At 39.6% G+C, this 14,961-nt stretch overlaps 1 protein-coding gene across 6 annotated transcripts in view; it reads right to left on the bottom strand.

Moving 5' to 3' along the window:
- Positions 1 to 11,088: 11,088 nt before the first annotated feature.
- Positions 11,089 to 14,961, bottom strand: part of ZFPM2 (zinc finger protein, FOG family member 2) — a 306,960-nt gene continuing 303,087 nt past the window's right edge. For all 6 annotated transcript variants that reach the window (XM_027657044.1, XM_027657047.1, XM_027657043.1 and 3 more), the window contains one exon: positions 11,089 to 14,567. In XM_027657044.1, the coding sequence (XP_027512845.1) occupies positions 12,076 to 14,567 (2,492 nt within the window). In that variant the 3' untranslated portion in view covers positions 11,089 to 12,075. The remainder of the gene's footprint in view (positions 14,568 to 14,961) is intronic.

Here is a 14,961-nt window from a genome sequence, read left to right as displayed (position 1 = left end):
GAGGGGCAGGCACTGATCTCTTCTCTGTGGTGACCAGTGACAGAACCCAAGGGAATGGCCTGAAGTTGTGTCAGGACAGATTTAGATCAGATATTACTAAAAGGTTCTTCCCCCAGAGAGTGGTTGGGTGCTGGAACAGGCTCCTCAGGGTAGTGGTCACAGCACCAAGGCTGACAGAGTTCAAGAAGTGTTTGGATGATACTCTCAGGCACATGGTGTGACTCTTGGGGATAGTCTGATGCAGGGCTAAGGGCTGGACTTGATGATCCTTGTAGGTCCCTTGAGGCTTGGGATATGGTAAAAAAGATAGACTGAGGTCCTAGTCTGAATTTAAATTAAAACTTTTCCAAGTTTAGCAATGTTCAGGTATGAAAGTTCTGCTCACCTCACAGCAAATTATTTTGTATTTTTCTTACATACACATTTTTGGCCAAGCTGGAGGGATAAAGTGCAGAGATAACTATCTGACTTAGAAAACACAATTAAAATCTGTTTCACTGGGAGTTCTTCCATTTATTACAGTTAACACAAGAATTAAATTCAAATGATGTTGGAGGTAACTTTAGAGTCCAGGTCCATAATGATCAGGTCAACATCTGGTGAAACCTTCCTTTTACTTTTCTAGGGATTTGTTATCTTTCTCTTTGTTTCCTTGGGGGTTTGATGTAATAGGATACAATGTCTGACTGAAGGCAAGTGAGAAATCAAGAATTAGTTTAAGAGAGAAAGTGAAAGAAGAGGGAAAGGAAAAATGTGGAGAAGAAGGTGGTGTTACTAAGAATATTAGAAGAGAAAGAGTGAAAATGAACTTGACAGCTTAGTGGGGGACAAGGTACGATAGACCCTACAGGGAACAATAGAATTTGGCTCTGGAACCTACTATTTTTAAACACAGCAATTTTGAAGACTCTGAAATAACACACACAGCCCATAGGCCTGTTGCAGCTTTCAGTTACACTATTGATAGTTCAGAAATTCTTGCTGATCCCTAACAAAACAGTTCTGGATTTCCATTATTGCAACTGACAACACAGTCAGGGTGAAAAATGTACAGACAGCCTATGAAGATGCCCAAGACCATGTAGACATGCAAAATAAAAGTGAAATGTTGGTCATTTCATGAAGTGGTGGAAGAAGTCCAACCGAAGTTCATAGAACAATCAGATGGTTTGGGTCAGAAGAGGCCTTAAAGATCATTTAGTTCCAACCTTCCTGCCATAGGCAGAGACACCTTCCACTACACCAGGTTGCTCAGAGACTCACCCTTGAGCAATTCCAGGGATGGGACATCCACAACTTCTCTGGACAACCTGTGCCAGTGCCTCACCACCAAGTAAAGAATTTCTTCCTAATATCTAATCTAAACTTACCTTCTTTCCTTTTACACCCTGTCCTGTCACTAAAGGCCTTGGTATAAAGTCTCTCTCTTTTAATCCTTCTTAAGTATTGAAAGGGATTAATAAGCTCTCAATAAGCTGCCAATAAGCTTCAATAAGCTCTCCTCAGAGCCCTCTTGTCTCCAATCTGAACAACCCCAACTTTCTCAGCTTGTCTTTGTAGGAGAGGTTTTCCATCCCTCTAATCTTGGTGGCCTCCTCTGGACCCGCAGCAACAGGTGATGGTCGGAGCCAAGAGGTTCAGTAAGGCCAAGTACCGGGTCCTGCACTTTGGCCACAACAACCCCCTGCAGTGCTACAGGCTGGGGACAGAGTGACTGGAGAGCAGCGAGGCAGAAAGGGACCTGGGAGTTTAGATTGACAGGAAGATGAACATGAGCCAGCCGTGTGCCCAGGTGGCCAAGAAGGCCAATGGCACCCTGGCCTGGATCAGGAACAGTGTGGCCAGCAGGACCAGGGAAGTGATTGTTCCCCTGTACTCAGCACTGGTGAGGCCGCACCTCGAGTACTGTGTCCAGTTCTGGGCCCCTCAGTTCAGGAGGGATATTTAGGTGCTGGAGTAGGTTCAGAGAAGAGCTACGAGGCTGGTGAAAGGACTGGAGCACAAGTCCTGTGAGGAGAGGCTGAGGGAGCTGGTGTTGTTTAGCCTGGAGAAAAGGAGGCTCAGGGAGACCTCATCACTCTCTACAACTACTTGAAAGTAGGTTTTTTCCAGAGAGAGTAATCAGACATCGGAATGGGCTGCCCATGGAGGTGGTGGATTCACTGTCCCTGGAGGTTTTTAAGATGAGACTGGATGTGGCACTTAGTGCCATTATCTAGTAACCACGGCAGTGTTGGATCAAGGGTTGGACTTGATGATCTTGGAGGTCTTCTCCAATCCAGTTGATTCTATAATTCATGGAGTTCAGCAAAGGAAAGTACAAAGTCCTGCTGCTGAAGAGGAACAACCCCAAGCACTGGAACAAGTAGCCCAGAAAGGCTGTAGGGTCTCTATCCTGGGAGATATTCAGAAACCTAACTGGATACACCCTTGAGCAAGCTGTTGTAGCTGACCCTGCTTGGGCAGGGCTGTGGTTGGAGTGGGTGGTTTCCAGAGGTGCCTGTCACCCTCAACCATTCTGTGACATTGCCTTTGCTGGGATATGGCTCTACCCCTCTATAATTTTGAGGAGGTAGTGGCTCCTACTCTCCAGCCAACCGTATCCCATATGAAATAAGCTGTTTGTATAATACATAAATGCAGCAGAACCTGTAAAAGGTCACGAAGACATATTCTCTTTTATCTGCTTGTAGGCACTGCAACTGGAGTGAGCAATTCCATAATTCATTTCAATGGGAGTTTTGTTAGCATTAGATGTAGGTTCCAAATGCCTGACCTGCATTTTTATGGGTGATTTGTTAGCAGCAGTGGGTAATCCTGCAGAGAGAAGAGGTTTTGATACTCAGCTGAGTACTAACTTTAACTCATCTCCATTTCTAAGAGAACTCCAAATAGCAGGGTAATTCATGTTTTCAGAATGCCACATTTTGCATCAAACTGTTTACTGCAATGAAACAAGTAATTTGTTTTTATCTGAGCCTGTATCATATCTCTCATTTCACTGCTGGTTCTAAACATAAGTCAAAGGTGCTTGAACTGTGTTTCTTTACATCAGCAATGCATCCACAGCAGGATCTTCCACAGCCCAGAGTAATGGTTCATAAATGTCATGGGACAAAGTTGTACAACATCTCATTTTTTAATTTTTATCTTATCTGGTGATAAGAAAGTTTTGGAATTTGTTGTTTGGGAAAGAAAACTGGCATTTTTATCATGTAAGAATGAACTCTACTTTAACCTTGCTGGTTATTGGTGTTAATTGCATTTGTTATTAACTTAAAGCAAATGCAAAAACTAATATTATCACTTAACCATAATTTGTGGTTGGCAAATGTACACAGTAGTTTTGTATCAGGAAGGCATAACAGTTATCTGCAAGCTGAATACTTTATATAAATATTATTTTTGCATTGTGAATGTCAATGTTAAAACTATTATAAAAGACATAAACCAGGATATATTTTTATGTTGGAAGAAAAAGGTTCACATTGGTGAGGAAGGTTCCTGCAGAGCAGAGACAGTTTCTCCTGTGAAGTGACTGTCACAGTAAAGCTCAAATACATGAAATCATAACAACATCTCTTACACAATTATAACATTTAGTTCCATAAATTACGCAAAAGCCTTGAATGTATTTTAATGATACTACAGATTTAAGTAACATTGTAGTTATGTTAACATACTAAAATTTTCTGCAAACATTGCCAACTTTTTTTTTCCCTGATATAAAAATTACCTACCAAAAAGACACTTCTCATAAAAAGAAAGAGATTTCTGATATAATTTACAAAAGCATAGTGCATGTCAAGTTTTCTAACATTGAAGATAAGCCTTGATTGCTGATAAGCCATTTTCCCAATGTCTGCTTAATGTAAAAAGACAGAAGCCAGCACAAGGCCAGAATCCACAAATCCCTTCCCCACATTATAACCCTTAAAGTCCTTCTTATCCCTTTCTCTCTTTTTGTTCCAAAGGCTTTCTCTCTGTTTTGTAGAGTAACTCAGGTAGGAGGAGAAAAATGGTAAATGCTGACTTCTCTCTATCCTTGTAGCTGCCCCTGTGTAAGGCTTGGGATTCTTCTGAGATCCCTAAGGGATGGCTAGACCTCAACTGCTGAGGAACACAATGAACCCAGACTCCACTTTTGGGATGAATATTAGGTTATTATATCAACAGTGAGCATTAAAATTACCAATAGTGTCATTCAAAGTGCATGTCCAACCCATTCTTGCATGGAGTTCTCCTACAGGGAAATATTTCTAAGCCAAAGCAGACAAATGACTGAGGTTCTGGATGTAGTGCTTAGCACTCAGAGAGGAGTGAGTTTCAAGATGTGGTGAGGGATATAAAAGTCCTAACAAGGAGACTCAACTGGAGGAGATGAGAACAACTGAGTGGACATAAACCTCATTCTCAAGAGGTTTTAAGTGACTCTGTGTCTCCAGTGATGGCAGATTGCATAGTCTGGTCCCTTTTAGAACATGTCCTGGCTAAGGGGTAGATATCTGAAAGAAGACCCAGGAGATGAGACAAACTATTGTTATATTCATTTTCCCTCAGTAGTTCTTGTGTTAAACTATGCTTATTTCCTAATAGGTATCCCTTCTTCTTGACTAAGACCCAAACCCCAATAACAAAATTGTGCTTTTGCAGTAAAATTTTAATATAATATCTCACTGATATATTTCTAAATGTGTTTGAGGCACAATTTGAAAAGCAACAATACCCTACTATTTTGAAATCTCCTAAAACCATAAATACTGCACCTCCCACTAGGTAGCTCTTTAGATGCTTAATCTTTTAAAATCAATCTTGTGTTTTTTATAAATCAAATGTGCAAGTTACCTTGAGGGAGAAAACTGTACACTGTCAGTTGGCCAGCAATCAATGTTCATAAACTTCTCTACATACTTGGAAAGCTTGTGCCTCTTCCACCCATTGCTGCTCCAATAGAGAACAACCCTGTTTCTGCTGGCAGCTAAGAGTGCCAGTGAACAGCTGCCAGAGCAGATGTCCCAGGCTGGGCAGGACCTTGTCCCTGTGGGGGATCTTATTCACCTGACAGATCCTTAAGAGACCTGCCAGATGAAGGATGTGGGAAAGGAGGTGTGGCAAGCATATGCAGGGTAACCCTTGTCATATGTGGCTGCATCACAGCACCCTCCACCTTGCTTCTGCTGTGTACACTACCCAGTTGGGTGCTGAACTTTTGCTTTTAAGGGAGTGGAGAGGGAAGGAGTTTTAGTTGAATCTTTCCTAAATTAAACCTTCAGCATTTCCTTCCTTTGGTCTAGGAAAGAGTTCAAAGATTGACCATCTAAACAGGTGGGTTTTTTTCCCCAAAACTCTTCTTACCTGCTCTTTTTGTTGAAAGACATCATTTGAGGGGGGTTTGTTTTCTATTCTGCTTGGAAAACTTGCGGCAGTAAACAGACATTCTCCTCTCTTTGCATACTTACCCTAATATAGAAACTTCAATCACAGGCTGAGATGGTTTCTCTCTAAAACAATTTTCTTCCTTGATCAGTTTTTGAACCTACAGGTCTTTTATTAGATTACCTAAATGTATCTCTTGGGAGTAGCTTCATCAGAATTAGATCAAAAATGTCAAAGCATCAAAGTGGCCATCTGTTATCCCTCAAGCCAAATGCCAACATAATCAGCCCACAGGTATTTTCTCCATATTCCACTAAGACTTAACTTGTGAGGGGTTTAAGAAGACTTCTTCAAAAAAAGGGAGAGCCAACAAATTGAAGGTGAATCCTCCCAAGTGGTTGAATAAACCAGGGACATTTTTTAGGGCTACATAGACTTGAAGCTTTATTACCATTTCACATTTCAGCTTCTCCATTTCCCACACTTGAGGCTCATGTGTGAAACCAGACTGCGAGTGGCAGAGTTGCTCATGGAATCATATAGACTGAGGACTGTGGTTTCTGCAGTCTGTGTTGTATCAGTCAGTAAAAACTGCAGGACAGAACTTCTGGCATGCAGAAGTTTCTCTTCTTAAAGCAAGGAAAGTATTAGTGAATATGAAAAATTGAGTCGAAAACTGTTTTGATGATAGATGGGCTTCAAAACAGTAGCAGTGCTAGTGGTTCTGAAAAGTGATTACATTTACATATAACCACCACTGCAAGATCACAGGAATCTGACTTCACAGTTTTGGTGTGAACACCTAGAACTTGGAAAGCTGAGATGAAAACTACTTCTGGAGGTGTTTCCAACTTTCTCCTGTTCTATTCATCACACTTCTGGCTTTTATTATTCAGCACCCTATCTAAAAGTTTGAAAGGAACAACTGCTATTCTTAGCCATATGCACCTGCAGGCAAAACTGAATGGTATGTGAGCTACTGTTCCTACTACCAGTTGTGCTTTGAAAGGTTCATGCCAGGCTCAGGTGATTAAGGAAGTTGGGTTAATGCCACAGAACTGGTGCTCTCCATGGGCTCACTCACTTACTGCCCCATAGCAGAGTTGGTGATCTCTCACCACCTTGCTAGTGGAGATTACCACACTCTCCGATACACCAGCTCAGGTGGATCCTTTCACCTGCCTTCACAATGAGTCAGGCACCTTCATTCACGGTGGATAAAGTTAAAAAAAAAACAAAACCACAATAGAAAACAAAACAAAACAATTACAAAACCAACTAAGTTGTCAGGTAGAAAAAAATGAGTGTGTGGACCATTGAATTGGTAGGCAGGAACAAATTCCTTGGCTTGGGACCTGTTCAAAGCAGCTGAGAGTAGAAAGGGGAGATAGCAATTTTGCCAGAAGGACATTTAAATTTGAATGTGAATGAATGTATCATCACCTTCCATGCACCTAAAGGTGCCAGTTTCCCTATGCATTGAGGATTAAAGGGTCTGGCTATTACTTCTGCAATGAAGGATTTGTCAAATCACCTAATTCAGGTGCTTGGTCCAGCTGCTTAATCTAGTTTAGGTTTGGACATTTTCTCATCTCTCTATGTATACATAACTATGTTTTTATATGTAAATGTATGTTATACAGAACTGTGTGTCTGTGCATATAGTAAAAAAACCCCATATATTTAGAAGTTGAAATTGTCAGAATTAATTTCCTGCTCACCCCAGTACAACAGCTCATCTCACCCTTCTAGTCAAAATTTGTTCATCTCATGCTGCTATATTATGAAGAAAGTTCATATGTGACTGCAGATTTCCTACACACCTCCCTTCCCTTGCCCTGTTTTACTCCATACAGAAGTGCCACCAGTAGTATTTTAGTTCATTTTGCTGTGGCTCTAAGAGGTCTGGTTTCAAAGCACTATGTGGAAGACCTAAGTGGAGAGGACCAGGTGTGCTCGCAGGCTAACCCAGCTGAAGCCTGGGTATCTAATTTGACCCTAATTTACAATAGGGTCACAAATATCTGTTCTGTGGATGTCTGCCCTGACAGTTCACGGCAGCGCAATGTCCCAGCTGTGAAGGTGACCTGGAGGAAGAGTTGTGGTTCTCTTCCCCATTGTCAGCCTTATGGAAAAGGAGATCCAACAGAAGCCAGAACCTTTACATTGGCAATATTTAGCATTTGGGAGTGATCTTCCAAGGATTTTGTCTCACCAGTATTTTAGCCTCTCTAACAGGCCTCCTGGGACTTGTAGCATTTTTATAGTTCTGATGCCTTGTAATTGCTGCCTTCTGCAGCCATCAGTGTACCCATACTACACTTGCTGGATTAACACAGTGCTGATTCCCTTTTTCCTTATCTTCTTTGCCCCTCAATAAGATTATCCCACACCACACTTTTTCCATTATACTCACCGTGGAATTTTCTTTAAGCCAGGTTTTCCAGGCCACTCAGAGCTCTACCCGAGTTCCACCATTTTAGAGTGGATTCTGTTTCATTGTTTATGTATGTACATTCAGCAAAGTGAATTAGCCCACCTACACCTCACCTTGATGATGGTGCTGGAATCAATTTGATTTTTTAATTTCTACATCAGGTTTTTTAGTTGTTATTTTTTCATTTTACATTTGCCACTGGTGCAGCATTTATTGTACAAGGGAGAAATCACCGTATACATCCTCTCAGATTGTGTTTGGGATGTGACTGTTACATTCCTGCAGACAATGTCAGACAATGAACATAGTCAACAGTTATCTAGTAGAAATGAGAGACTAAGAAAGTTAGGAGTGTGGATCCGCATCAAACATCAATGATGAAGTTTTATGATTATTTGTAATAATGAGAAAATGTCACCAGAATCCTAACATTACAATTAATTCAAGACAAGCAAACATCAGCTTGTAGCAATATGTTTTACTGCTTGCATTAGGCATGTCCACCTGATTTATGACTACAAAGGAAAAAAAAAATCACCATCATCTGTGAAAATTATGAAGATGTGGTATGAATGAGGACTCACAGCAGCCTTTCAAAGTCTGAATTTTAGGATACAGACAAATAAATGAGGCAGACAGGGATACAGGCACACATTAGTTATGAGCGCTGCCTGTGGATGGGATGTTTTGTGAATAAGGAAATCTTCCTTAGAAAGCCCAAAGTTGAACACAAAACCCTCCAGGAAATCAGTATACAAGGATTTAGGCAGGAACCAGATCCTCTAAATAGTAAGTCTTCACGTGAAGCAATACAATTTTTTGTAACATAAAATCAGGAAGTATTTTAAGGCCTGTTGTTGAGCTATTCATCTCTACTCAACAGTCCTAAAGACTTATTCACTGACTCCAGCTGACAGGGATTAACAGATCTAAACCATTTAACTGAGGTGCTCTGCTTCCTGCTGAGTTCCAGGTGTCAAAGACTCACTAAGAATGGAATCCCTTTGCATAGGTGATTTCATAGATAATTAATAAACCTAACAAAACCTAAAAGAAGAACTTGGGAAGAGTCTACACTCAAGAGGAGTTTTTAGCAATAGGCAGTTTATCACCTGAACAAATGCATAGATATAATCTAAAGGGAATACAAATAACCCCTTGATCAGAAAACAGATTTAAGAAGTTAATTCCTGTAAGCAGTACTTACAATTTAAACAGATGTGCTTCAAGCCCATCTTGATTAGGGCTTGATTACGATTAGGGCAGTGTTGTGCAAACTGGTTTAAGAGACAGGAGAGAGATTTCTGGCTGGTCAGAGTGTTTATTTGCTCATTTCACATGAGCAAACTAAAAAAATTAGTGCAATAAGGAAAGTGAAACGATTAAAAACAGTGTATAAGATTATACGAAAACATGCCCAGCTATGTGAGCACCTTCTTTTATTAAATGTTTTTATATTTTTAACAAATGTATAAGAAATCAAATGTCAGTATCTGCTACCCACCTAGCTAGTGAACAGTTTTACTTTCAGAGTGTCATAACTTTGGGGTTTAGCATGTGTCAGACTTGCCAGTTGTTCCTGTGAAGTGAGTAAAATGTATAAAACGTGTGTAAAATTGAGCAACTCTATGCCCACAGATGCACAGGTTGTGCTTGTTTTGAACTTGTAAAAGTGGGACTGGTTAACCAAATAGGTGATTTATAAAGAGAAAATGCTACCAGGATTATTCTGTTGTGTGAAAGCAATTGGACTAGCCAGTGGGAAGAATATAATGCACCATGGCAGGCTTTAATTTACCTCTGGAATATATCAGGTACCCTCAGCATTCCTAGATCAGAAATGTTTTTCGATAAGGTTTTTCCTTTTCGGCATCACTTTTCAGCTAGGTATTCCCTTTAACCATGATATTCTCCTTTACTTTCTCACAGTCTAAATAGACTCCCAGAGCTCAGCAATTGTAAATTACACTACCTGTGGCTTTCTGACCAGCTTCACCTAAAAAGTTTTCATCTATGCATGTGTATCTTTCAGAATTAGGTTATTTTAATCCAGATGTAATCACCTAGTTTTTTAAACCATTTTTCATGACGGATAATCTTCAAAATAACGTTTGCCACCAAAAAGGTCAAAAGGTAACATCTATCTCAAATACTGTAGAATCTTAGATATACTGGTGTGCTATTTTCTAATGAATATTTAATTGATAATCATAAACAACTTGTCTATTTTATTCTTCCTGTGACTGTAATGCTTTTTCTCGTTCTCAAGTCTTATTACCCAACATATTTGCTATAGGACCAATTTTGGGCCTACAGAATTGATGTATACACCTGTTATCTTTGTTGCAAGTGACAACACAATTTGAGGCACTCTTGATCTGTATTTAAAGCCCAGTTAACCAGCAGAGTTGTTAATAATATTTTTTGAAGAGTTTATTCTTTTTGCTACTGGATCACATGTACCTACACTTACAATAATAATAAAAAAAAGAACAATTTCAGTTACAAAGTAGGCAGAGATGGGATTGCTGAAAGTCAGTGGCATTGCATGCTATTATTCTAGTCTCCAACTGGCTGTTCAGCTGAAACACCATCCTTCTAGGTAGTTTGTTCTGAGTTGGTTTTTTGGCTGATATAGTACTAAATTAAATACAACTGTTTATGTAACTATTCAGGCCATAGTTTTGCTTTCAAATTTGTAGGATGAAAGTGCATCAATAAGTCACTTTTATAATAACAATGTTTTTATTAAAATGGTGTACAGGAGACTGAACAATTGCAAGTGAAGGGTATTAATTGTACTTAGTTCAGATTTTAATATAACATAAATTATTGAATAGTATTTCTAACTGAATTAGTGGAGCAAACCACTATTCTATTAAATGAATGCTACTGTTTTTCATATAGGAACATTGAACACAAGAATCATCATACCAGAGGTGTTAGGAAGGAAACTGTTCCACTGATTTTGACATATGGTGATACTGCCAGGGTTCCTTGGCATCACTAAAGAGAACAGCCTTCCTGGTTTCAGACCTTCACATTTTATCTTTTAGTTCACTAGGTTGTCTTAAACTTAGTTGCACAAGTGACCTGTCAGCAGGGACTCCCTGGAAGTGGAGGCATCCTTTGTATTCATTTTCTCATTGAACACTTTGCTTCCATCGAAGAGGAGGCAATGTTAGCCTCTTCCTAAGAGATTCATTACAGTTTGGGAGCTCTAAATGTACCTTGAATAACAGAATAAAAAAAATTTAAAGAAATTACTGCCAAACTTCTCCAATGATCTGGAATTTTATTCCATCCATATACATGCATAGTAACAACATTTGTTGAGAAATTATTTCTATCAGAAGTAGAACATTATCTTTGTGATCACCAGTTGCAGTATTGCTACTCTTATATTTAAATATATCTTATATATGAATTAGATTCATAATTGCAGCATTGAGTTTAGGTTTTGTTTTAGACTGTGCCTTTCAAAAGATAAAACTGATTGATATGACCTCATTACTTACAATACTGCTTCCAGTAATTTTGTTCATTCTTTATAAAGTATTGCATTTAACAGCAAAGGTTTAAAAATCGAGACAGAGATGCATCAGCAAAAGAAAATACAAGTACTATACAAGAAAGAAAATGCCATCTTCATTTAACGTACGTTTCAGATTAAGAAAGTGGACAGAAACATACTGCTACATACAAATGCAAAGCCTAATGACTAAGGTAATGTATCTGCTAAAATATAAAGTGCAAACTGAGCCCAATTGTTCAAAAAATTGAAATTTTTAAGGCGAACTTCACAGCATAGTTGAAACTTCTTTGCAAGTTATATTTTAGCATATACATATATCTGCAACAGCATATAAGAAAAAAAATCAGGATACACAAGTGCTTTTGAAGCTATTTCTAAAATGCTTTTCTGTATTGTTTGCGACTATTTTCTTTAAAATCTACTATACAGTGCAAACCATATGTGCTACACAATAACTATACAATAACATTACAAATGACTTTAATATAAAGTTTTTAAATAAAAATAACATAACTACAGCTATGAATACTGCTGGTAAAATAAATTAATATTTTTGAAAATGGCACCAATAATACACTTTACTAATGGACTGTAATGAAATTACACCTTTAAGTCTTCAACTCAGCAATAGTGAAATCTCCTGATTGTCCAGATGTAATTCAAACAGCTTTCTTTAAACTGTATGGAACACTATGCTAAACACAGGTACCAAAGGTGACCGATTGTTTCATTTGACATGTTCTGCTGCATGTGAAGAGCAATAAAACTTCTTATGAGTTATAAAGTTTGAAAGATTGTTGAATTGGATGTCACACAGTCGGCAGTACTTTCCACTGCTTGGAGCCTGGGTAGAGCCATTCACACCTTTAGCTATACTAGACAACTGTTCCTCTGCTGTAGGAATTGCTGGAGAGACATTTTCATTTGCAGTTAAGGGATTCTCAGAGATCCAAGAAGGAGACTTGTGCCCATCTTCATGCGGTGGATTCTGGGAAATGTTCTCTTGCTGTGGGTTACCGGCAGGTCTTTCCTCCTGTTTTAGTCCCCCATTAACTATTACCATGCCTCGGTTTTTCGGCAGTAGTGGAAGAGATTCTTTCTTCTGCACAGCACATCCATTCGAAGGTACCTGGCCTTTCGGAGATTCACTTTCTGTATTTGTGCTTTGATCTAGATCAGTATTATGAATGACGAGAGAACCAGAAATGTAATCACTTGGCTTTATTCCATAATATGGAGAAAGCTGATCTGCTCCTTTAGCTTTCTTTATTGCTCCAGGGTAAAGGCATTGTGGAAGAAACAAATGTTTGTTTTCTTCTTTTGTAGCAATAAGCTGGGCCGCTTCACTAAAGACTTTTAGTCCTTGAAGTGTTGCTAAGTGTGTGGAAAATAAGTTTCCATTAGGAGAGGACTGTTTTGAGTTTCCATTTTTCTCACATTTGATTATGCTTCTCTCATAACTGACATCTGGGCTGTTTCTTTCACTTTCTGGGTTTTGAAACACCTTACTGTCGATTTGTCCCAGGTCATTGCGCTGATGGGCAGTGACAGGGCAAAAATTCTGCTTGTGAGCCAGGTAGTTTTCTACCTTGTTAAAACTGATCTTGCACACAGTGCACTCATGGTAGTCCAGCAGCCTTTTGGGAGAAGTGGACGTCCTCTCCGATGGGGGCAAGCACTTTTTACTGAGATCTATTGGCACATCCATCTCCAAGCAAGATACAGTGGAGTGGGGAGTATCACACTTTGAAACTGGAGCACACTTGTTAATAGACAGTGATGTTTCCAGATGCTTTGAGACTATTCCTGGAAAGATATCACATCGTGGATGGTAACAATCTCCAAGACCCTCTGTTGACTCTTGAGTAGATGTACAAGGATTGCCAAGATTAGCCACTTCTAAAAATCGCTGTTGAACTAGTGGTGGCCTTTGCTCTTGCTCTGGCAGGCACATCTCATACATCTTCCTTCGCTTCCGAGTACGCATTGTTCTCTGCATGGCAGGCACTTTGTTGGAAGCGGACCTCTTCAGTGGGGGATCATGGCGAGTAGCACAGTAATACTGCTTGTGGACCATGTAGGTTTCATGTCTGCTGAAAGTAATATTACAAGCTTCACATGTGGTCTTGTTAGGGTCACTCTCGCCCTCTACTAAAGGAGCACTGGGATTTTTCACATCAGAAGGTTTTCCGTTTATCTTCTCATCACCGTTGCTTGCAGTTGACAACTTCTTGGGTTGTGCAGTAAAGTCTTTTTCATGACTTTTATTGTTTGGCCCGATCAAATCTAAAACGCTGGAAGAGTTTATGCAAGATGTCTGCAGAAGTTGATTCTCTGGATCTGATGTGTGAGGAGCTGCATTCAGGATGTTTATAGAGCTTTGACCATTACTGGGACTGACAGCTTCTGGAATTTTTTCTGGAACACTGGAAAAATCTGGGGACTTCGCCATCTGCTGCCATCGGCTGCTGCAGTAATGCTTTTTGTGAACCAAGTAGTTGTCCAAATTATTGAATGTTATGTTGCACTCAAAACATGTAGCCCCTTTAGGCATCAGAGGACTGTAAATTACGGGAGGATAATTGCTACTTCCATGCCTCAGTCTTCGATGGACCAGTTCTGACATTTTGGCTAATATCTCTGAAGCCTGAGGAACCACAGTGATGTCTTGGGGAAAAGCAAACTGGGAGAGAAAAGGTCCCATTGGGAAAGAAGGACCAATATTAGGCTGAACGGGAGATGAAGCAAGTCTTGGACTGGATGGTTCGGATTTTATTTTAGTATATGAAAAACTCTGCTTATTTGCTGCAGGTTGTGTTTCTGGCCTCTGGTTTGGAAGGAAAAGTGGAGCCTTTTTTTCACATTTATCAAGCTCTGTATCAGAACTTGCATCTTTAGTCTGCATGGTCTTTTGGCTCTGGGGAACATCATTTCTGCTTAACAGGTCCGTTGCTGGCTGTAAACCTTCTTCGTTTCCACTTGGAGAGTGTTCAATGTCACTTTCTCTCTGGATTTTGTTGCCAGAGACATGTAACTCTTGGTGCTGCAGTAGCTCCCTCTGAGTTTGGAAGCCAAAATGGCAGTGATTGCATCTAAAGGCAGCTTGAGTAAGATGCGAGAACAGGTGCTGATGAAAGTTAATCACTGAGTCTGCAGTGTAAGTACAAACTGTGCATTTCAGACTAGCACCGGGCGGGAGAAATTCTTCCATTTTCACTCCTGTAGAAAAGACAAGTAAAATACAAAATGAAGTGACTATTTTGTCTGTCGTGAGGAATATTGGAAAATCAAGTGCACAAAAGGTACAAACACAGCGAGAATGATTAATTTTCTTCTGATGAGATGGCATTAGTCACCCTGAAAATACTTGAATTGGTCTTTCCTCAAACCGCTAGAGGTTATTCCCAGACTTCTGCTCTGCTTTGGAGAGCCCTAGTATTTGCATGCATTCAGCAGAACTGAAGGGAAAGAACAAGGGAAAAGATAAAAATAGACTGAACTTATTCTAAATGAAAAAGTCTTTGAAATTACAGTTACAACTAAAGGGAGACATAATGTTCCCCATATACAATCACTGGAAATTTTGAATGCACAGAAAGCACATAAAGGTCAA

Source organism: Corapipo altera, unplaced genomic scaffold (genome assembly GCF_003945725.1).
Source record: "Corapipo altera isolate COAL_440 unplaced genomic scaffold, ASM394572v1 52b, whole genome shotgun sequence".
NCBI lineage: Eukaryota > Metazoa > Chordata > Aves > Passeriformes > Pipridae > Corapipo > Corapipo altera.
This window is presented reverse-complemented; position numbering and strand designations above follow the sequence as displayed.